Raw genomic sequence first — 25,070 nt, 5'->3', positions numbered from 1 at the left:
GATGAATGCCAAGAAGTTTGGCAGAAGCACAGTCACTGTCATATATAGTACATAAAATGAAAAGAATATTCAATGTTTTTGCTTGATTTAACATATACATCATTGATTCTAAACCATGTGCTGACTGCCATGAGATTATTTATACTTCTTTGCTTTAATGCTGTTAAGCCTTCTCAATTGTAACAAATGACATGGCTTTTGCTTTTAGTATGGACTTGCACAACATAACACTTGATAAGTAATTTACACAGATTATCAGTATTAAAGGTCCAAACACAGAACTTTGTGGCACACCCTATCTGATATCCAGAAAATTCTTTCTTCTGTTGCTCAACTGCAGTATTTGGTTTTCATCAGTCAGGCATGAGATGGTGGAAGAGTGTTGTTTTTTATTAGAATCATGTGGCTGACTGAGTAAGATGCCTTTCTGAGATCCATGGGCATAGTATTAATACATAATCATGATTTGCAGGATCACTATGCAAATGAAACCATGTCGTCAACTTTTTTTCCAGTGAAAAACTAGACCTGAAACTATCCTAAGAGTCATAGTAGAAGTGTAACAGCTACAATGTTTAAAGGTGAATCGTAACAGACACTACCATATATCCAGTGAATCAGTGTAAATGTGAATGAGCTAGTATATCTATAATTTTTCAATGCAAAATTGGAGAGACCATAAATGTCCTCTGATTTTGAGTGACTTAACTCTTTTACTTCTGTGGTAATTTACTTTTTGCCTCTTTCCCATTAAAGTCAGAAACAATGAGTTCAGAAGGTTTCAGGGAGTTGCTCGTATTATTTGAGTTTTGGATATTGTCAAATTTATTTTTTTTCACTTGCGGCAATTTTGTTTGTATCATGAGCATTAATGAAGAAACTATTTCAATCATTTGCAATCTTATCAACTCCAGAGGAAATGTTGTTTTTACTCGTTTCTACAGGAAGTTGGTCTTGATAATATTTCATTCAGACAGATATTGTTTTCAGAACTACTGGTGTACTCATCATTCACTTTACATTTCATTAATCCAATTTATTGCATTTAACCTTACATAGTTGACTTTCTGTGTGTCACAATTTTTTGATTTGTCATGAGAATTTGTAACTAGAATTCGAATCTTTTCCATGTCAGGTGTTAACCACTTACGCACAAGTGTCAGATCATATTTCCTGGCAGTTGCTTGGTTTCTTTTCTACTATCTGTCAGGTTTTTTAATATATTTGATAGTACATTGATAAATAATGTGAAAGCAACGTCTAAATAAGAATTTTGAAGAAGGTGATTTTATTTAGTCATCGTTAACTGTATCCTGTTATTCTCTATGTTCTCGTCATTGAGAATGTAATATTCAGTATTCAAGTAAGAACTGGAAACATTTATCTTTGAGTAAGAGATTGTAGTAGACTATACCTCAAACGAATAGATTAGCATGCATAGGATAGATTTAAATCTAATAAAACAGTTGTTGATGTGAGGGACAATGACTTTACAGTCCAGAATTGTTATGTTGAAGAGACGTAGCTCATTTTTACATGTGATGAAACTTAAGAGTTCAGCTGATTGAGTGTCTGAGAGTGAGACAGACATCATATTTCTAAGAAAATACACCATGTTACAGCAAAACATTGTAGAAAACCATGATATCTGGCAAAAAATGTAACAAAAAATTCATGTTACTGTAAAACTGCAAGAAAATGCAGATGTTACATTAAAATTGTAACAAGGGGATCCATACTATTGCAAAAACTGGAACAGACTGCCTCTCAGTATACAGAAATGTGGTATAGCTGTATCTAGAGAACTCTCAAAAGCAGCTATATCAGACATACACAACATAATAGATGTAAAGACCACACTTAAGAGAGTCTTTACAGTGCAAGCTGTTGCTGTGATGATGAGATGTGGGTCATTTTACCCGAGATGAAGGATAAAAGTTCAATTTATACCTTGTCAGAGAGAGTGAGAAAGTTAGTAGCACACACACATTTCACCTGTTGTTGTAACTAGCACATAGTTTTTGGAAGAGACAAAAAGTGTGTGGAATGTGACTGTTCAAAAATGAAAGAGTGTACAGCTTAACCATTCAATATGTCTGTGGGAAGCAGACTGTTCCTGAGAACTGACTTGGGATCGAACCAGAGATCTTCTGGACATAACTGATGGGCTTATGTAACTCAGTAAGTGACTTTTATACGCTTAATACTACTTTTGTATATCAATATGCGTGCAGCTGTCACAGCAGTCTATGCCTGTGTTTTGAAATATTGAAATTTAATACAAATTACATAGCCACTCTTATTCAAGCCTAGAGGAGATTACTGTAAGAGTTGTTCAATAACAAGTGGCTGCTGTTGAACTCCAAGTACTTAACTTTTCACCACAAATGTTTCCGACTTCCTTTTCTTACTCCGCTGCTAAATGTGTATCAAATGCCATGAAACAATCACATCAAGGTGGGTCATCTACAAGACTTTTTATGAGATCTATTGTCTGAACTTATTACTTGCTCAGCTGATAATTTCCTTAAACAAACCTTACATATCGAAAAAAATATGTTAATGACGATTTCTTTCTTATTTGTTGTTGTTGTTGTAGTCTTCAGTCATGAGACTGGTTTGATGCAGCTCTCCATGCTACCCTATCCTGTGCAAGCGTCTTCATCTTCCAGTACTTATTGCAACCTACATCCTTCTGAATCTGCTTAGTGTATTCATCTCTTGGTCTCCCTCTACGATTTTTACCCTCCACGCTGCCCTCCAATGCTTAATTTGGGATCCCTTGACGCCTCAGAACATGACCTACCAACTGGTCCCTTCCTTTTGACAAGTTGTGCCACAAACTCCTCTTCTCCCCAATTCTGTTCAATATGTCATTATTAGTTATGTTACATACCCATCTAATCTTCAGCATTCTTCTGAAGCACCACATTTCGAAAGCTTCTATTCTCTTCTTGTCCAAACCATTTATCGTCCAAGTTTCACTTCCATACATGGCTACACTCCATGCAAATACTTTCAGGAACGACTTCCTGACACTTAAATCTATACTCGATGTTAACAAATTTCTCTTCTTCAGAAACGCTTTCCTTGCCATTGCCAGTCTACATTTTATATCTTCTCTACTTCGACCATCATCAGTTATTTTGCTCCCCAAATAGCAAAACTCCTTTACTACTTTAAGTGTCTCATTTCCTAATCTAATTCCCTCAGCATCACCCGACTTAATTCGATTACATCCCATTATCCTCGTTTTGCTTTTGTTGATGTTCATCTTATATCCTCTTTTCAAGACACTGTCCATTCCATTCAACTGCGCTTCCAAGTCCTTTGCTGCGTCTGACAGAATTACAATGTCACTGGCGAACCTCAAAGTTTTTATTTCTTCTCCATGGATTTTAATACCTAATCCGAATTTTTCTTTTGTTTCCTTCACTGATTGCTCAATATACAGCTTGAATAACATCGGGCAGAGACTACAACCCTGTCTCACTCCCTTCCCAACCACTGCTTCCCTTTCATGCCCCTCGACTCTTATAACTGCCATCTGGTTTCTGCACAAATTGTAAATAGCCTTTCGCTCCCTGTGTTTTACCCCTGCCACCTTTAGAATTTGAAAGAGAGTATTCCAGTCAACATTGTCAAAAGCTTTCTCTAAGTCTACAAATGCTAGAAACGTAGGTTTGCCTTTCCTTAATCTAGCTTCTCAGATAAGTCGTAAGGTCAGTATTGCCTCACGTGTTCCAATATTTCTACGGAATCCAAACTGATCTTCCCCGTGGTCGGCTTCTACCAGTTTTTCCATTCGTCTGTAAAGAATTCGTATTAGTATTTTGCAGCTGTGGCTTATTAAACTGATAGTTCGGAAATTTTCACATCTGTCAACACATGCTTTCTTTGGAATTGGAATTATTATATTCTTCTTCATGTCTAAGGGTATTTCGCATGTCTCATACATCTTGCTCACCAGACGGTAGAGTTTTGTCAGGACTGGCTCTCCCAAGGCCGTCAATAGTTCTAATGGAATGTTTTCTACTCCCGGGGCCTTGTTTTGACTCAGATCTTTCAGTGCTCAGTCAAACTCTTCACACAGTATCGTATCTCCCATTTCATCTTCATCTACATCCTCTTCCATTTCCATAATATTGTCCTCATGTACATCGCCCTTGTATAGAGCCTCTGTATACTCCTTCCACCTTTCTGCTTTCCCTTCCTTGCTTAGAACTGGGTTTCCATCTGAGCTCTAGATATTCATTAAAAGTGGTTTTCTTTTCTCCAAAGGTCTCTTTAATTTTCCTGTAGGCAGTACCTATCTTACCCCTAGTGAGATAAGCCTCTACAGCCTTACATGTGTACTCTAGCCATGCCTCCTTAGCCATTTTGCACTTCCTGTCGATATCATTTCTGAGACATTTGTATTTCTTTTTGCCTGCTTCATTTACTGCACTTTTATATTTTCTCCTTTCATCAATTAAATTCAATATTTTTTCTGTTACCCAAGGATTTCTACTAGCCCTCGTCTTTTTACCTACTTGATCCACTGCTGCCTTCACTACTTCATCCCTCCGAGCTACCCATTCTTCTTCTACTGTATTTCTTTCCCCCATTCCTGTCAAATGTTCCCTTATGCTCTCCCTGAAAGTCTGTACAACCTCTGGTTTACTCAGTTTATCCAAATCCCATCTCCATAAATTCCCACCTTTTTGCAGTTTCTTCAGTTTTAATCTACAGTTCATAACCATAGATTGTGGTCAGAGTCCACATCTGCCCCTGGAAATGTCTTACAATTTAGAACCTGGTTCCTAAATCTCTGTCTTACCATTATATAATCTATCTGATACCTTCTAGAATCTCCAGAATTATTCCATGCATACAACCTTCTTTCATGATTCTTGAACCAAGTGTTAGCTATGATTAAGTTATGCTCTGTGCAAAACTCTACCAGACGGCTTCCTCTTTCATTTCTTAGCCAAAATCCATATTCACCTACTATGTTTCCTTCTCTCCCTTTTCCTACTCTCGAATTCCAGTCAGCCATGACCATTAAATTTTCGTCTCCCTTCACTACCTGAGTAATTTCTTTTATCTCATCATACATTTCATCAATTTCTTCATCATTTGCAGAGCTAGTTGGCTTATAAACTTGTACTACTGTAGTAGGCATGGGCTTCATGTCTATCTTGGCCACAATAATGCGTTCACTATGCTGTTTGTAGTAGTTTACTGGCACTCCTATTTTTTATTCATTTTTAAACCTACTCCTGCATTACACCTATTTGATTTTGTATCTATAACTCTGTATTCACCTGACCAAAAGTCTTGTTCCTCCTGCCACCGAACCTCACTAATTCCCACTATATCTAACTTAAACCTATCCATTTCCCTTTTTAAATTTTCTAACCTACCTGCCCAATTTAGGGATCTGACATTCCATGCTCCAATCCCTAGAACGCCAGAATTCTTTCTCCTGATAATGATGTCCACTTGAGTAGCCTCGCCTGGAGATCCGAATGGGGGACTATTCAGGAAGATTGTATAAATATTCATTCTATAATTCACCATCAATTATTATCACCAATATTCCGAGACATGATTCAGTATGCCTCAAAATTATCAGAAACTCGAAACATTTTTGTAAATGTTAATGGGGCATGGTTTTGTACAGATTTATTGGAAACGCCCTGTGATTGTAAAAAACCCGCTTTTATTTAATTACGTCAGAGAGGGAAATAATTAAAAATGTCTCTTACGCATGTTGTCCAGTGTCATATGCAGTCTCTTAGTAGTTCTGCTTGCTGCCCCCTTGCCAATACCAATAAAATCTCCAATGGGCAGAAGCAAATCACCAGAGACCAATATCTGAGTGTCAGTAGTAGCTATTTCATTGGTGGAACAATCATTCCTGCAAGAAAGAAAAAAATGACATGAGACAATTCAAGTGAAATTCAAAAATATAATTTCCCAGCCAATGCTTTAACTATTATGACTATATAGATTCAGTAACTAAAGATTCCCATTAGCTGAATGACAAGTACCTATATTCTTGTAACACAAAGATAATAATTACTTTATGATAAATATGGATTTAGTTATGTGGATAACACTAATAACTGAGAAGTACAACAGCTACCTGCCATAGCTGTCTTAAAAAAACTGACTTTCCTGTTAATTTTACTTTGTTACATTTAGCTTGAGTAAGCACAAATAATTTACATCTTTACAGGAATAGTGCTAGGTGGTAGACAATTTTGTTGCTCTAAAGCATTCATTAATAGATGGGAAATTGATGTCACAATAGTAGATGAGAGTGAATAATATTTTCTGCTACATACGTGGCTGAGTGATCTCAGGACATTAGTGTACTATCAAGTTTTTGTTACATTAAACAATCATAATAAGCCATTAAGTACAGGAAAATGCCACTTCACACAAGTACAATATAAGATACTTTAATTTAAGTTACCTTCAACCAGCTACAATTTGACATAAAGTTGGACACAGAAAATTACTTGATGTTTAAGGAAAGTTAAAAACATAGCATTCCATGCACTCATCCCACATGCTGCAACTATGCAGATTCAATAAATAGATTCCTGCTTTGTTATTATAACATACATATGTAGCTGCAATTTTATGATAAATGTGGATAACGCTAGTAACTGGAAAACTCAACAGCTGTGTTTTTTTAAAAGAAGCTAACTTTCCTCTTAATCTTACAAACCGTGGGGTCGGGGATTTGTCCGAAATTTTGTGTGATGAAAGAGGAACCCTAACACCCCATGTGGTTAAAATATTAGGACGCACTACCCGGAAAATCCCGGAAAAAATCGATCCAAAGTTTCTTAGGTGGCTTATCAGTATAAAATGATGGTCTATTGCCAAGCCACCGTTATTGCATTGTGACCATTTTTGTTACTGTTTTTGTGGAATAAAAAAAAAAGATGATTAGGGCTGGATCCTTATGCTAGAGGTCTTGGGTTCGATCCTTCCTCTAGCACTTTTATTTATTTCTTCTGTTTCATTTCCATTTGTTATTCCATCAGTTATTCAGAAAGTTTCCCAAACCTACATTATCCTTAACAAATTAGTTATATTATTATATAAAAATTATTTCCTTTTTGTCCAACAACACAATTCATGGCGGTGGGTTTTCCATTTTTCATTGTAAAGTATAGGAGGAGAAATATTGGGTTTTTAATCAGAATAACAAAGTCAATTGGGAAACATTCAATTTTTATACATATAAGAATTATAAAAAAGAACTGCAGTGGTAATTATCGTAAAAACAAACAAAGTAATAATTTTTGCGACATCTTGCACAACATATAAAAGTGGATTTTTTTTACAATCACGGGGCGTTTCCAATAAATGTGTACAAAACCATGCCCCATTAACATTTACGAAAATGTTTCGAGTTTATGATAATTTTGAGGCAAACCAGGCAAACTGAATCATGTCTCGGAATATTGGTGACAATAATTGATGGTGAATTATAGAATGAATTTTTATACAATCTTCCTGGGAATTAATCTCAGAATTCTCCTGTAACAATGCGCTGCAATTTTGCAAGCGCCTTATGAAATTTTTAACTTGCCTGTAAAAGTAAACATCACAAGGTTGCACCAAAGAAGCGCATTTTGGAGGTATGACTTTTACAGACCAAGATGTCAGATTTTCGTCATCTTGCAAAATTGCATCATATATCTCCAGATTCGTTTGACCTACCCAAGAGTGAATGAGTAGTACATATTTATTCTCCCCGGTGTAAGATTTTAAACATTTCTGGAGAAAATCCATGTATAAAACTTCGATGATGTTACGATGACGTTCGTATAAGTATTGGCACAGCCGTCTATTAATTTGTGAATACGAGGTCCAAAATGACAGGTCGCTTCTTGTAAGCATATGAAGGTATGTGGGAGGAGTTTTCCAGACAATGTTATTGAATATTGTGCGGTGTACGAATGTGTCACTTTATTCAAATCCGACTTTTTCACGAAAACTGTTTTACTCCCTTTTTCAGTGAGAGTCCTATTGAAAACAGATTGATATTGGCATCCTGAAACACTAGTATTTTTAATATTAAACAATATTCGAATGTTTATGTATTTTACATCAGTAAAAACATTTTGTACGCAGAAAACATGTATTTACCTGTTTGATCAGTATTTATCACATAATCCTCATGGTACTGAGGGATTAAACGGCACGTTTCCCGACGAAAGGTCTCCGCGGACGCCTAAGTGTGATCATGCGTCGTGAAATTTTGTACGTCTGTTTAAATGCTGTGACCCATCGATCAGACGCCTTGAATTTGAAATCGACGAATTGTGCCGCCGCAGCCAATGCCCGTTGCTGTAAATTTCTTGTCGTGACTTGCTGATATTGCTGTGTTGCTTCCACAAGACAGTCATAGGACTCTATCGCCTCAAATTTATCCATTCGTGTACCACCACTTTTAATATCTTTCTCCCATGGTGAAAGATATTCTTTTCTCTTCAATTGGTGGCATCCTTCTTTTTTGCAACGCCGCCAAGGACCATGTGGGGTGCGCATTAGCAATATTCACGACTTTGACTTTGTAGGCAATGGGAATCATGTCACTTTTAAATCTTTTTGGTGACGGTTTATATTCGTCTGGAGATGAATCACTTTGTGGCACTTCGAACTGTTCGTCGTTCTCCTCACATAATATATACATGAAGTCAGTAGTTCTTTTCTAGTCATTGCCAACCAATTAGGCCATCATCAACATAAATTGCTATGCAACACTGTTTTCATTGTGTTTGTGATAAAACAGACAAAGATCTGGAACACTGTTTTGGAAAACCGCTTTCTACATGCCTTCCACCAGCTGCAAATATTTAGTGTAGAATCCAGCGACTGTGCAGTACTTTGGCATTAGTAGGGAGTTCAATGAATCTCCTACACTATGTCCCTTAAGCGACTCTGTCTCTTCATTACTAGCTTCTTCCCTTCTCATCTGACTGCAGTACTTCAGGAAATCAGTATGGAGCTTCATGTTCGTCAGAGCCAACTTTTGTTAGCATCAAGAATTCATCACTTTGTTCATTCTCTTCTGTTCCCAAGTTTATCACGTTGAGAAAATTAAGAACTTTCTGCTTTCAGGGATACTAGTATCAAGGGCATCAAATTGTTCTTCATTTTGACTTCCCCAAGAAGCAGACTGTCAATGATATTTGTCTTCTGCTCTAGGTATTAAATCCAACGGACTCAGATCTGAGAATTATCATCAAGAAATACCAAATTCTGTAAGAACATTACAGAAGCTATAAACTGCTTATACTTTCAATTTTACATCATAACTCAATACTGCTTATCTTTTAGGAGGAATCCAAACAGTAAATTAATGTTTCTCGTTAATATAACCAACGAAGTCTCCAAAAACAGCCTTGATATTAAACTTTAAAGTGAAATATTTGTTTATTTGAACAGAGCAGAGCCTTTGCTGAAAACTCTGAGCTGATCAAATTTTCCCATTGGTCGACTGTAATCAGCTCATAAGGGGTTTATCCTGGAACTGAAGACCTTCCAGTACGATTTACGACGTTGACTTCCGTATTGTAAGCTCTTGCAGACAATCCTTTCCTACTTCTTGCAGCTTGATCAATGGTTCTACTTTCATGTTCAGCCACAATATTTTGCTGATGGGTGGAGGGTGGAGAATTCAATAACCTGCTCCCCTGTATAAGAAAAACTACTTGACTTTCTTGTCATTAAATTCTTTGCCTCTGTTACATCTTAATTATTTAGCGCCATGTCTCTTGATATGAGATTCATTTTGAAATTGGTTAAAGGTATCAAACTTTTTTTGAGAATGAAAATTCGACAGAATTTATTGCAGTTGTTTTTAAAACTTACCCAATAGCGAGCACCTGGAAAATTTATCGTGTACTTTCCGGGCGTAGATAAGATTCGACTGTTTAGTATTCTTTCAGATAATGTAGTGTCTTCGTGTATCGTTAATTCATCATTTAGATTTGCAAATAACTTTCGCAGATTAGCTACATGTGTGCTAATAACTTCTGTTTCGTCGCTTTAGACCTGAAAAAAGATATAGATTAACACTTTTAAGCGTGCCTCTACGTTGAAATCGTGCACGCAGTTTGTTCGTTGTTTCTTTAGAAAATCTTAAGCATGGCATTCCATGTAATAATAGCTTCCACTAAATCTTCAAAAAAAATTCCTTCTGTTAGCGAGCTGACTGAGTATAATGCCTGACGCAAAATAAATAAATAAATTCAAATGAATCATAATGTAAATTACAACCAGGAGGAGCTACGACACCATATCCTGATTTATAGCTAAGGAAGATATTTTAATTTTAACGGAACAGTAACAACTGAACTTGACTAAAGAAATAAATTAACAACTAAATGTTTAACTGTCAAATGCGTCTTTCTAATTTAAAAACAACAATCTCGATCTGAAAACATATATGAAAGGAGAAGAACAAATGTTACTTTGCTATGTGTATAAGTATTAATACATTTAATTTGTGATGGCTTAAAAGTTTTTATACTATTTAGAAGCTAGCTAATCACATAAATTAAAAAATAATGTACATCTGTGCAGTCGATATATTAATCCATAGATCTACTAACAGCCCGGGAGACTGCGCCGAAAAAGATCTGTGAGTGCGGGGAGCGGGGGAAATACGTGGTCGTGTTGTCAAATAATAATGTAAGTTTTGACATCGTTATTTGTTGTAGTAAGGGCATGACAGTAGATTTCCGGAACGTCTAGTTCTGATGCCCTAGAAGCTGGTGTTCAGAAGACACTGTAAGAGAAAGTTGGTCACTCACATTGCATTCCTTCACGTCAACCTAGTGTAATAGTTAACAGAGGGTGAGCAAGGAATTGTCATTTGCGGAAGTGCACGTTTTAGGATACTTTAATGATCTTATTGACTCGTAGCTACCTTTATGATTAAATTTACGCTTTCATATAATGCACTCAGATGTGAAACCGACGCAGCTTCTGTGTGTGCGCGCCATAACGATGCTGTTTTGCATTACTGTGTGACTGCGCAATTGACAGCTGTTAAATGTTGTTAGGATGCCCTGTTGATTTTAAGGAGTAGTGCATGGTAACATAAATTTTGTGGTGGGGTACTGCGATAAATGCAATTTCAGTGGCTAAAAGAAATCGTGTAGATTGTATTGTGTTGTCTGAAGTAAATATAATTCCTTGCGTCTTGAGAGTGATTTTTGAAAAACGAATAATAGATATTTAGCGTGGACGTTTAATAATTTGAATAGACTCTTTGAAGTGATCGGAAAATGCCAAAGCAGGACATGGTTAAAAATTGTGCACCAGATTATGTGCGTTGCTGCGTCATTTTGATGTAGAGGGCAATATAGTTATTGGAGAGGAAAATTTACAATGTGTTGGGGACAAAATTTTTAAAAACTGATACTAGATGTCTGGTTTATACATACTACAGCCGCTATAGTTGTACTTTATTGATTGAAGCCTTCACTATACCAGGTTTTGAGGGACTCGGCCAAATCTTCAGGTTTATCTTAATAGTAGTAGGTTGGAGCGACCATGTCAAAGCTAATCTGCAAGGCAACATATCTGCTGCACATGGCTCATCAAATTGGATACCCAAATATGCCTGCGCAATGAGCGCATTTGCTACTATAACTGCTGTAAGTCTCCTTTGTCCTGCAAGTGACAGTGAAAAGCATGGAGTAAAAGGACCAACCAATTGAATGTTTATGTAATGCTGTCATTTGAAGGGACCACACAGGTAACGTGTAAAAATTAGTCTATGGAGCACCAATGCCACCGGCATTACTTGTAGGCCCACAGAGTGCCAGTTCCATTGGAATTGGTACTCCAATGGCATTGGTGCTCAGTATGAGTGCTATGTGTTATCTGCGCGTTGCTTCTGCTGACGGTGCTACATAAACATTTGACCAGTTGATCCTTTTGCTCCACGGCCTCTTGCCATCACTTTTATAATAAGGGTGACTTAATGACAAGAGTTCAAAGGTGCTTGTTGTGTGGGCACTTCCGGATATTGAAACTGATGAGCAATGTACAGCAGATGTGTTGTCTTGCAAGTTAGTTTTGACATGGACGCTTCGACCTAGTATCTATAGGTACACCTGAAGATTGGGCTGAGTCCTTGAACCTGGTATTGTAAATATTTGAGTCAGTAAGTCATTAAACAGCTATAGCATATGTTTAATAATGAACATTACATGTAACAGTTGTGGATATGTGGAGTAAAACTGGCGAAGCAGTCCACACTACTAAAGAAATATGGCTACAGTTATGTGTTTTAAGTTGGTTATGTGGCTGAAAGGAGGTATTGGCAAGTGAGGCACCCCTCTCTCCTCTGCAGTCCGGCAGTGACAAATTTTTTCTGTAGTCTTATTGGCACGTAGGAGTTACAGTGAAGACAAACTGAACAATGAAATTTACAATCTTTCATTCACTGTTCCTGAAGTCACATGAAACAGTGTTGTGTCATGTGCAAAATTGTTAATGTTATCCTGTTAACCAACACAGGCATCCCTTTGCAAGCAAATTACTGAGGATTATGTGGTTTTTGTACATATTTCAATTACAAATTCATAAGTAATTGAATATTTCATTAATTAGTTCATGTGTTATATATATAGTCTAAAATTAAGGAGAAGTAATGCGGATTGGTAATTTCTTACAAGCTGTAGATCTCCATTTGAAAAACATTCCCTATTCCTAAATTATTTCAACAAATGTAGCAAACTATTCACCGAGACAACAAATTTTGATTTATTCTTATATTTATATAATGTACTGACAGTTTTAACCAGATTTAAAGGATATAATTCCAGTAGTAATATCAGTATTTTTCCCTACTTTTCATGTAAAGAAATCAGTATTAACTTCCAAAATATTATAGTAACTGCTACTGTATGTAATTTACATTTGTATTTATATCCCATAAATTTCTTTTTTTCATACAGCAGCCATCATGATTGATCGGCGTAGTGTTGTGGAGAACCTCCGCGCTTGCCTCCTTTCCATAAAAGGAGGCATATCAGTGAAGGCTTTAGACCGTAAGTACAATTAATGTTTAAGGATCCAAGAGAAATTATTACACTCTTGTGGAGATAGTTTAAATAGAATTAGTAAACAATGTAATACTGCATCTGTAGACCAGTGATGTCATTAACATGGTGGAGATTCACATCTCAAGAAATGTGCGATGGATGTCACTAACAAAACAAAAATTGACGATCTCATTGGAAATACAAGGGGAATAATGGATTTTGTTTGGGAATGTTCTTGTTACTAATACTTTCAGGCACATTAAAAACTTGAAAACGCCAGACCGCAGTGGAGTTTACATCAGGGAAATAAATATAAGTATGGAAAGTACAATATGCAAAGAAAAAGATTGTTTCAACACATTAGCCAGCAATGACAACTTGCAACAAGATTGTCACCTTTAACCTAACAGAAATCGGGCTATGCTACAGTTCAGTCTATCACCAAAAACCCACTTAAAAAAATCTTGTGGGGGTCTAGTACATTACACAACAAAAAAATTGTTCACATCACTGGATCTCCACCGGACACACATGTAGTAAATAACCTGAGATGAGCAATCACGCTGAACAGCTAAAAAAAAGAAGTAAAAAAAAAATAGCTACTGGAAATTGCACTTAATAGGCATAGCTCAAACTAAGTGAACAATAACTACTAACCACAAATTGAAGGCACATTTGTTATTGAAAAAGTAACCTGACCAAAACAGCAAACAACCTTTAGGTTATAGAGCAGAGGTAGCCAAACTTTTTTTATATACAACCAACTTTTGTATCTTTTTTAGTACAAAAAATTTTTAATCACCCGCTGCTTCCACAGTAAAGGTGATTTGTGAAGTAGGAAAGTACTTACCTTTATAAAGCAGAGTTAGGCAAGTTAAAATGTACAGTGTTTCCATAGAATTTAACAGGACATAGAGGATGCTTCACTGAACAAATTGAAGTAGGGAACCTGGGGACAGAGAAGCCAGCTTAAGGAGATAATAGGAATAAAATCTCATTACTGTGTATTTTTCTATTTACATTAATTACAGTTAATTGCAAATACAATCATTGACACAATTAATGTACTATTTGCACTGTATCTTACAAAATGTTCTGAAGCTGATGGTCATCAACTTCAATGACATTGTCAAACAAGATTCTGATGCATCCTGACAAATACCTCTGGTGTGTTTTGAATCACATCACAGACATTTACAATTCATGTCCACTAGGGTCTCGTGCACAAACGACTGTAGATACCACCATAGGAAATATTCAAGGGGATTGAGGTCAGGTGACCTCACAGGCCGTGGAACAGGACGTCACCTTCCAACCCAGTGACCAGAAAATTCAGCTTTGAGATGGTTGCAGTTATCAACACTGAAGTGAGGCGGTGCACCATGATGATGTATCCACATCCTCTCACAAGCAGCCAAGCGTACATTCTCCAACAACTCAGGTGGAACTCTTGGCAGGAACCTCAAGTGCAGGTGGCCATTAAGACGCTCAGGTACCAGATATGGTCCATTGAGATTGTAGCCTACGATGCCAGGCCAGATATTTACAGCAAATCATACTTTGTGTGACTCTACTACAGCGTGAGGATTTTCATCACCCCACACATAGCTGTTCCTGCTGTTTGAAACACCATCACGATCAGTCGACGCCTCGTCAGCAAATTTGAAGGAAATCTGGTTGATCAATTGTTTGTTGAAGCAATCACTGACACAATGCGACCCTTTGTGAAAGTCTGTCACAAGCATTATGTGGACTTGTGGGTGATAGTGGTATAAGTGTTGTTTGTGGGGTACTAGCCACACGCTAGTATCTGCAGCGTACATTTCACGTGCAATATGACGAGTACTTGTAGTGGGGTCCACTGCAACGCGTTCCAGCACCACCTCTTCATAATCGGGTGTGCAAGTGATCCTCATGTTGCCAGTCCCCTCATCTCTTCTTTCCAACAAACCAGTCTGCTGCATTTATTGATAAAGAGAAATAAACACTCATCGTGCCGGATGGTGCCTATTAGGAAATTGTTTCCTGTACAGCCTTTCAGCAGCAAGAGCTTTGCAGTGTACTTTCACATGTACAAGATGCATGCAAACTGTACTGGTATTGCTCCATTGTATTGTATGTACGTCTCTGTATAGCACTGAGTGATGAATGGGTCTGTCATTGATTCATAGCATTTTCTGTTATGGGACAATGTAAATAGGATACAACAGAACCATGTTATGGACAAGTAAACAAAACCTGCATCGTGAATTCCTAGTAATTAGGCTTGCCCTTGTTATTTCCACATAGGAAATAAACAGCACAGTACATGTAAACTTGTACACATGTTAGTTGTAAATAAGCTGGAAAATAGTAATGCGAGACAGAACTGTAGGTAAGTTTAGTTCCATATTTCCTTAAGCTGGCTTCTCCGACCCCAGGTTCCTTACCTCAAATTGTTCAGTGGAGTATTCTCTATGTCCTGTTACATTTTTGCATGCACTTACAGAAACACCCTGTGTATTAATAATTACTTACCACATACTTTACATCAAAATTTCATGAAAACCTAATGACAGTTTTTTAAAACCCCTACTACCCGCTACAAAGCTGGAACACCCAGTAGTGGATGTTAGGGACCAGGTTGACTACCACTGGCCTATAGGAATATTCGATACTAGTTATCGACTTCGACCAGTGACGTAATGTTAATGGCTTATGTGACATTATGTTTTGGTGCATGTTTTCACAGTTTCCTTGTTAGATGGGGGAAAAAAATCATGCTGAGAGGCTGATCTGTAGCTTAGCCTATTTGGAAATATCACCACTGCTGTCACGTTATAACATTTGTCACTGGTAAGACTTGGTAACTAGTATAAAATATTCCTCTTTATCCCCCCAAAAAATGAAATCCACCACCAGTCCACCAAATGATACCTGTCCCCAACACAATAACCAAGTAAAACGTATAATAAACAAAAAAGAAAGAAAAAAATCATTCGTAACTTCGTAAAACACATGCCAAACAAAAGCACACTGACTCAGCCCTATTTTTGCCCCATATAGAAATTCTACCACATCTACTCATTCCTGTTTGGAGGTGCAGTGTTGGTCAATTTCATTAATTCACTCCACTGTTGACATTTCATACATTCCGCCACAATGCCCTATAACCGCAGAAAATTATTTGAAGTGACTGTATTGTCACCCGTAGTAGCAGCCAACACATGATTTGTAAATTTTGTTGTAATATTCATGAAAAGTAACAAATGGGAAACAAAATATTAAATTTTCAACTATTATTAACACAATGTGAACTAACACTTCCAAAATTGAAAACATGAGTAGCCAAGAACTAATGACCTTAAATAATTCACTGCCAAGTCAACAAAACCAAACTTCTCGAACACAGATAACATACAGACTATATCAGAAGCCTCACTGTATCAATCACATACAACTTGCAAACACAGACGTTCAACCGTAGACTGTTCTATCACAGATAACAAAACATTATCTCCAAACTCGATGTATTCCAAATGGGCGGTGCAAATGTAACATCATGTAGCACAGCATTGTTACATCATGGGTCAGAGTCGCTGTGTCCCAGTCTCTTGTGGACCAAGGAGTGCCGCAACGCAATTTACATGCCGAGACGTGCCCTCCGCATTTTTACCAGTCATCCTATGATGGTGAACTGTATTTGTCATAAACAGTTATGTGTGCAGTGTTGTTGCATTCTTTGTGACAGCAAAATAGCGAGCTGGATATCAATTACTAGTTCTTTTTTAACAGTTCCACTCCCTCTTCCATTGTGTGGGCCAACCTCCTGCGACATTCTGGGACTAAGGTCAGTTCCCCAATTTCTGGCCCAACCATGAAAGATGATGTCATTGTGGTCAACATTGCTATCTTGAACACCTTAGGCCGTTAATTTGCGAAGATTTTGAGCTCCACCCAGTGTCCCGCCCCCCCCCTCCCCCCGCTTTCCTCAATTGGAAACGAGTGGAAGAGGCTCGGATGATATCCTTCTACTCTCAGAATCATGAATGCTACAATGCGCCTTTAGTATGAGGGAGTTAGATCACATTCCCACTTCATCCCAATCTTCCTCCCAAGGCCAGACGATGTTCACATTCAGATGTTGCAGCACCTTTCTCTAGCAGGCAAGCACTGTTTCCTTCATATGTACAATCTCACCTTGGCAGATGGCAAGTTTCCTAGATGTTGACCTGACACTGTTGTCATGTCCATACCTAAGCCCGGTGAGGACACACGCCTTTTTTCTAGCTACTGCCTCATTTCTCTCACCAGCTGTGTTTGCAAGGTATTCAGTATTGGCTTCCGGAACATTGCTCAGTATTTACAGCAGAGCTATTTGCCCTGTATCAGGCCACATAGTACTTCCGCCGACACTGGCTTTTCAGTTGTGTCATCTGCTCCGACTCGCTATGCCCTTCAGAGCCTGTGTGTGCTGTACACAATCCATCCCTTAGTGCAACGAGTCCAAGAAAGCTTCTACTCCCTTACTCTTGAGGGAGCCGCTGTGATGTTTGTGAGTTCCTGGACACACCAGTCTGACAGGAAATGAGGCTGCCGATGCTGCAGACCCCCTACCTTGACTTGCTAGTTCTTCCATTCCTTCTGATGATCTTCGTGTTGCCATCGGTCAGCAGGTAGTGTCACTTTGGCATCACTGCTGGTCTTCTCTTCATGGGAAGAAGCTCTGGGGATTAACCATCTGCCAGCAGTTCGCCCAATCTCCTCTCGGCTCTCTCACTGCAAGATCATTTTGACTATGTTGCACATTAGGCACTGTCATTTCAGCTGTCCCCCATTTGTTAAGTGGTTATCCCCCACCACTTAGTGCTCATTGTCGTCTGCCTTTGAAAGTTCACCATTTCCTGAGTGGATGCCCTTTTTAACCACGTACGCTCTAATTTATTTTTTTCGTCTTGAGTTGTTGGCCGTTTGGTGATCGATGCATGGGCTGTAATCCGCATTTTACTTTTTATTTGTCATAGCAATGGCGAAGGACACTCAATCCTTAGTTCGGAACCTCTGCTGTCTTTACGGTGTATTTTATGGAACTTTCTCCAAGAGGAAGTCCTTGGTCTTAGCTCTCATTCCTCCCATCGATTGGGTTTAACGTGTGGTCGTTTTTAACTCCTTTCTTGTGATAGTGTTCTAAGGTTCAGATATAGGTGCATATGATCTTAGTTGTTTCTGTGCCCAGAAACAAAGAAAAACAACTATGGGTCAAAGCAAGCTACAGTGGAATCGGCAGAAACATCTCAGGTGACGTCTACGCAACATATGACATCACACTTCAAAGACTATACCAAATGCTCTTATTCTCTAAAATTGGTAAAGTTATATGGTACTTATTTATTTTAGTTATGTGGTATTTATTCATGTCGTATTATGAACTGAAGAACATTGTTTATTGCATGTTTACCGAGTGTGTTTGAGACATGACATTTGCAACGCTGAGATTGATTTTATTCAATGAAAAAACATTTAAGGTTCTGTATCAAGTGTCCCAGTCATGGACGATGTTCCCAGCTTTGACTATCTTCATTTTTGTTGAAACTTGTGCACTGAATGCACCTAAGGGATTTCTGCCAAGCTTCAGCTCCACCTGTAACTTTTATTGTGGGTACTAGAACTGATTTCATAAAAGCCACTTTCTTTGGAAAAGTGAAAAAAATCGTCAAGTTCAACAAGCCATTGTTCCTGATGTATTAGATCTTGGATACTGCAAATTGCAATCTTGATACAATTTTTTCCACAGAATACAAAAATAACACAAATGAAGACCAGAAAGCAATGCCCATGACACAATGTCTCTTCAGACTTGCTGAAAAATTTGGATATGACAAATTTTACCATATATTAAGAAAGAATAGGCAGTGAATGAAAGTCACTGCAAACATCAGTACGTGACAGTAAATTGTTGGTTTGCCTGTCAGAAAATAAGCTTCTAAAGTCATTGAATGTATCAAATTGTGCCTCTCGTGAACAACTTGCTATTAAAATGGATTGATCTGATTTTATAATTGTTAATGCCACTTAAAGAGTATGTCTTTAAATCTTATCAAAAACACTTATTTTGGTGTCTTGTGAGAGAAAGGACAAATTTTGATGTGGATAAAAAGACGTTAATCCTTGTGTGGTAGGTGTATCACTGCCAACCTTTTTAAATTCTGGTGTAGTGCGCATTGAGTATGTACCTTAAAATGGAGCATGTTTCAAACAGTGTAACATACTCTAAACACCTTCCCTTTTTTCATAACTGTGAAATTCTGATTACATCATATGTGTAGACGTTTGTCAACTTTCTAATTTCTTGAAATATTTTAGATTGTTGTTATCACAATTCATAAGGTTCCCAATCCTGAACATTGCATTGTAGTCAGATTTGTGTAAAATTAATTAGTTCAGGAGATGTGTTTTGATCATTTCACGTGTTCATCACTAGGCAACAATCTGGAAATCAAAATGTAATCTTCAGGACGGAACCATCTAGCCAGTATTCCTGCCTGTCATCAGAGGCGACTAAAAGAAGTGTCTCACATTTTGGCCTTTATGTGATGGTCCCCTGTAGGGATTGACCTCCATTTTTCATAATTTTCCCTAAGAGTGAGCCAGTTGGGGAAGGGTACCTTACATGGTGCATCGTGATCATGTGCTGAGACCTATCGCATCCTTCATCGACATGGATCTGCACTTCTGCTTATTCTCCAACTGTTTGGCGAGGTCACCCTCCTGGGTGCATATTTTTCCATCAACTGTGCAGTATCATTCTCTATGCTTGCGATAATAATGGACATGGTTACTTGGTTGCACCTGATATCCAGCACGGTAGCCAGTCCATTGTGTTGGGGACGCCATGTACAGGGTTATTATAAATGATTGAAGCGATTTCACAGCTCTACAATAACTTTATTGTTTGAGATATTTTCACAATGCTTTGCACACACATACAAAAACTCAAAAAGTTTTTTTAGGCATTCACAAATGTTCGATATGTGCCCCTTTAGTGATTTGGCAGACATCAAGCCGATAATCAAGTTCCTCCCACACTCGGCGCAGCATGTCCCCATCAATGAGTTCGAAAGCATCGTTGATGCGAGCTCGCAGTTCTGGCACGTTTCTTGGTAGAAGAGGTTTAAACACAGAATCTTTCACATAACCCCACAGAAAGAAATCACATGGGGTTAAGTCGGGAGAGTGTGGAGGCCATGACATGAATTGCTGATCATGATCTCCACCACGACTGATCCATCGGTTTTCCAATCTCCTGTTTAAGAAATGCCGAACATCATGATGGAATTGCGGTGGAGCACCATCCTGTTGAAAGATGAAGTCGGCGCTGTCAGTCTCCAGTTGTGGCACGAGCCAATTTTCCAGCATGTCCAGATACACTTGTCCTGTAACGTTTTTTTCGCAGAAGAAAAAGGGGCCGTAAACTTTAAACCGTGAGATTGCACAAAACACGTTAACTTTTGGTGAATTGCGAATTTGCTGCAAGAATGCGTGAGGATTCTCTACCGCCCAGATTCGCACATTGTGTCTGTTCACTTCACCATTAAGAAAAAATGTTTCTTCATCACTGAAAACAAGTTTCGCACTGAACGCATCCTCTTCCATGAGCTGTTGCAACCGCGCCGAAAATTCAAAGCGTTTGACTTTGTCATTGGGTGTCAGGGCTTGTAGCAATTGTAAACGGTAAGGCTTCTGCTTTAGCCTTTTCCGTAAGATTTTCCAAACCGTCGGCTGTGGTACGTTTAGCTCTCTGCTTGCTTTATTCGTCGACTTCCGCGGGCTACGCGTGAAACTTGCCCGCACGCTTTCAACCGTTTCTTCGCTCACTGCAGGCCGACCCGTTGATTTCCCCTTACAGAGGCATCCAGAAGCTTTAAACTGCGCATACCATCGCCGAATGGAGTTAGCAGTTGGTGGATCTTTGTTGAACTTCGTCCTGAAATGTCGTTGCACTGTTATGGCTGACTGATGTGAGTGCATTTCAAGCACGACATACACTTTCTCGGCTCCTGTCGCCATTTTGTCTCACTGTGCTCTCGGGCGCTCTGGCGGCAGAAACCTGAAGTGCAGCTTCAGCCGAACAAAACTTTATGAGTTTTTCTATGTATCTGTAGTGTGTCGTGACCATATGTCAATGAAGGGAGCTACAGTGAATTTATGAAATCGCTTCAATCATTTGTAATAGCCCTGTACCCTGTTGGTTGTAGCCCCCCGACCACACAGGGATTGCTCTGCTGATGCCTGCACCGTTAACTCCCCATGTATGCCGCGAAGTAGATGCCCGTCACTCTGGGGCACTGGGACTCCTGGCAATGGCTATCCTGCCAGGTGGCCTTTGCTGCGGCTTGATCTCACTCGTGGGGAGGCCTCTTGGTCGGAGTGGGTGACATCAGGGCAGATGACATGCGATGAAGCGTGTTACATCATCTCTTGCTGGTGGTCAAACACGAGCAGTCTCTAAGCGTTCACGGGCTCACCATGGGAGGAACCTCAGGCTAGGGATGGCAGCGGCTCTTATTCACCCAGGTACCTTGTATGTTCGAGAGCTGATGGGGAATCTTTTCATGACGATGAAGCCTCAGTTTTTTGTTGAGCATTTAAAGGACAAGTTAGGAGAGGTGGAGGGCTTGTCCAAAATGCGGGCAGGGTAAGTCTTGATAGAAACATCATCCTCTGCACAGTCGCGGGCTTTACTCACTTGTGACAAGCTGGGGGGTGTTTCCGTTACCATCAAGCCCCATAAGAGCTTAAATATGGTCTAGGGTCTTATATTCCACAGGGACCTTCTTTTGCAGTCTGACGATGAGCTGCACGCCAACTTAGAGCGATGAGGCATTCATTTCGTCTGGCGCATCATTTGGGATCCGAGGGGTAATCAGGTTGTGATCGGTGCCTTCATCTTGGCCTTTGAGGGTGACACATTGCCCGATGAGGTCAAGGTGATGGTCTACCGCTGTGATGTAAAGCCATATATCCCTCCCCCTATGCAGTGCTTTAAGTGCTGGAAGTTAGGCCATATGTTTTCCTGCTGTACTTCCAGCGTCACATGTCGAGATTGTGGACATTCATCACATCCCAATACTCCATGTGCCCCGCATCCCATCTGTGTCAACTGTAGAGAGCATCATTCCCCTTGCTTGCTAGACTGCAGGATTTTACATCGCGAAAGGAAAATCATGGAATACAGGACCCCGGACGGACTGACCTACACCAAGGCTAAGAGAAAATATGAGTGTCTACAACTTGTGACTATGACCTCTGATGCCAGCGCTAAGAACAGTTGTAGCCCCATCTGTTCCCACAAATTCCAGTCGGCTCTCAGAGCCGGAAGACTGCTCCTGCCCCCTTTATGGTGGGGAGCATTTCCCTCCCTGTTGTTACCACACCACCTGCCTCAGAGCACTGCTCCCCCCCCTCCCCTCCCCCAACCATTGGGGTCACCAGTTCCCACTTCTCAGCCAGAGAATCGTAAGTCTTCTTTGGCTCTTCTTGCTAGGAAGGGGTCTCTTGGGTCACTCCATTCTCAGGTTTCTGCTAGTGGGAAAGACGACACACGCCAGTGGCTGATGAGCCCAAAAGCAGCTGGCTGTAGGGCTTCACACTCATCCTCAGTCCTAGAGACTGAATCAGTGAAGTCCTCCCAGCCAGGGAAACCCAAGGAGCAGCTAGAGAAATCCAAAAAGAAAATCTCCAAGACCAAGGGAATTGCAGTGACACCCACACCACTGCTACCTACAAGCTCTGCGTTTGCGGATGAGGTGGAGATTCTGGCATCCACTGAGGACCTAGATCTCGCTGGACCCTCAGACGTAATGTATATGGACTGCTCAGACAATAGTTCGGTGGCAGCAGGTGACCCTGAGTGTAAACTGCCTCATCCCAAGTCTCATGATATCATCCTCCAGTGGAGCTTCGGCAGTTTTTTCCACCGCCTAGCTGTGCTATGGCAACTGTTAAGCTTTACACCTGCTATCTGCATTGCCCTCCAGGAAATCTGGTTCCCAGCAATGCGGACTCCTGCCCTCTGCAGCTATAAGGGATATTACAGGAACCATAGCAACTATAATGAAGTGTTAGGTGGAGTATGTTTATCAGTTTGCAGCCCAGGACTTCTCCCATCTAACCACTGGAGAGCACATGACTACCTGTGTGGTAGTGACCACTTCCCCATCTTCCTGTCACTGCCCCGGTGTCAGGCCCACGAAAGCCTGCCCAGATGGGCTTTAAACAGGGTGGACTGGGAAACTTTCACCTCTGCTGTCACCGTCAAACCTCCCCCACACGGTAACATTGATGTGATGGTAGAGCAGGTGACTACAACAACCCTTTCTGTGGCAGAAAATGTGATCCCTCGGTCTTTTGGGTGCACATGGCGATAGGCAGTCCCTTGGTGGTCGGCAGAAGTCGCCGAAGCAGTTAAGGAGTGTCGGCAAGCTCTACAGTGGCATAAGCAGCACCCTTCCCTGGAGCATCTCATAGCCTTTAAATGGATCCACGCCCACATTGCCAACTTATCAAATGATGGAAGCAGGAGAGTTGGGAGTGATAAGTCTTGACCATTGAGTGCCATACATCACTTTTCCAAGTCTGGGCAAGGATCAAACATGTTTATGGGTAGCAGATTCCAACAGGTGTTCACGGTGTTAACGTAAATGGTGTGTTATCTACTGATGCAATCGCGATTGCCATGCACTTTGCACTTCTCCTCTGCGTCGGAGAATTACCATCCAGCCTTTCGCACTGTAAAACAGTGGCTTGAGGGGAAAGTCGTCACGTTCACTACATGCCCCAGTGAATCCTATAATGGCCTATTTACAGAGTGGGAGCTCCTCAGTGCCCTTGCACATTGCCCTGAACCAGATCAGATCCACAGTCAGATGATTAAACGTCTCTCATTCGACGACAAGCGACATCTCCTCGTTATCTTCAACCAGATCTTGTGTGATGGCGTTTTTCCGTGGCAGTGGTGGGAGAGCACCATCATTCTGGTGCTCAAACCCGGTAAACACCTGCTGGATGTGGATAGCTATCAGCCCATCAGTGACACCAACATTCTTTGTAAGTTGCTGGAACGTATGGTGTGTTGGCGGTTGGGTTGGATCCTGGAGTCATGTGCCCTACTGGCTCCATATCAGGGCAGCTTCTGCCAGGGTCGCTCTACAACTGGTAATCTTGTGTCCCTCAAGTCTGCCATCCGAACAGCCTTTTCCAGATGCCATTTCCTGGTCGGCATTATGTTTGATTTATGAAAAGCGTATGACATGACCTGGTGACATCATATTCTTGCCACATTATACGAGTGGGGTCTCAGAGGTAGTTCACCCCATACACAGGAAAATGGGGTCCTGCAGGGCTCTGTATTGAGTGTATCTCTATTTTTAGTGGTCATTAATGGTCTAGCAGCAGCTGTAGGGCTGTCTGTCTCATCTTCTCTGTATGCAGATGACTTTTGCATTTCTTACTGCTCCTGGGTGTTGCCGAGCGGTGCCTACAGGAAGCCATCCACAAGGTGCAGTCATGGGCCACCGATGGCTTCCAGTTTTCAACCGCGATGTCGTCTGTCATGCACTTTTGTTGGCATCGTACTGTTCATCCGGAACCAGAACGTTACCTTAATGGCAATCGACTCACGGTAGTGGAGACATATCGATTCTTAGGACTGGTTTTTGAATCCCGATTGATTTGGCTTCCTCATCTTTATCAGCTGAAGTGGAAGTGCTGGCAGCACCTCAATGCCCTTTGGTGCCTGAGCGACACCAACTGGGGTGCAGATTGCCCTACACTGCTGCAACTCTACAGAGCCCTTGTTCAATCCCACTTTGACTATAGGAGTCTGGTTTATGGTTCGGTGGCGCCCTCAGTATTGCATTTACTCGACCCAGTGCACCACTAGGGCGGTCACCTAGTGACAGGAGCTTTTAGGCCGAGTCCGGTGACCAACGTCCTGGTGGAGGTCCGAGTCCTTCCATTGCA

General features: G+C 40.2%; 1 protein-coding gene across 2 annotated transcripts in view; it reads left to right on the top strand.

Annotated features, from left to right (window-relative positions):
* The first annotated feature begins 10,635 nt into the window (after positions 1 to 10,635).
* The window catches only part of LOC126472802 (tudor domain-containing protein 7-like), a 182,102-nt gene continuing 167,667 nt past the window's right edge, over positions 10,636 to 25,070 (top strand). For both annotated transcript variants that reach the window (XM_050099961.1, XM_050099960.1), the window contains exons 1-2: positions 10,636 to 10,704; positions 12,984 to 13,076. In XM_050099961.1, the coding sequence (XP_049955918.1) occupies positions 12,992 to 13,076 (85 nt within the window). In that variant the 5' untranslated portion in view covers positions 10,636 to 10,704; positions 12,984 to 12,991. The remainder of the gene's footprint in view (positions 10,705 to 12,983; positions 13,077 to 25,070) is intronic.

The sequence above is a fragment of the Schistocerca serialis genome, chromosome 1 (assembly GCF_023864345.2).
Source record: "Schistocerca serialis cubense isolate TAMUIC-IGC-003099 chromosome 1, iqSchSeri2.2, whole genome shotgun sequence".
Taxonomy (NCBI): domain Eukaryota; kingdom Metazoa; phylum Arthropoda; class Insecta; order Orthoptera; family Acrididae; genus Schistocerca; species Schistocerca serialis.
Note: the sequence above shows the minus strand (reverse complement) of the source record. Positions and strands in the feature narration are given on the sequence as shown.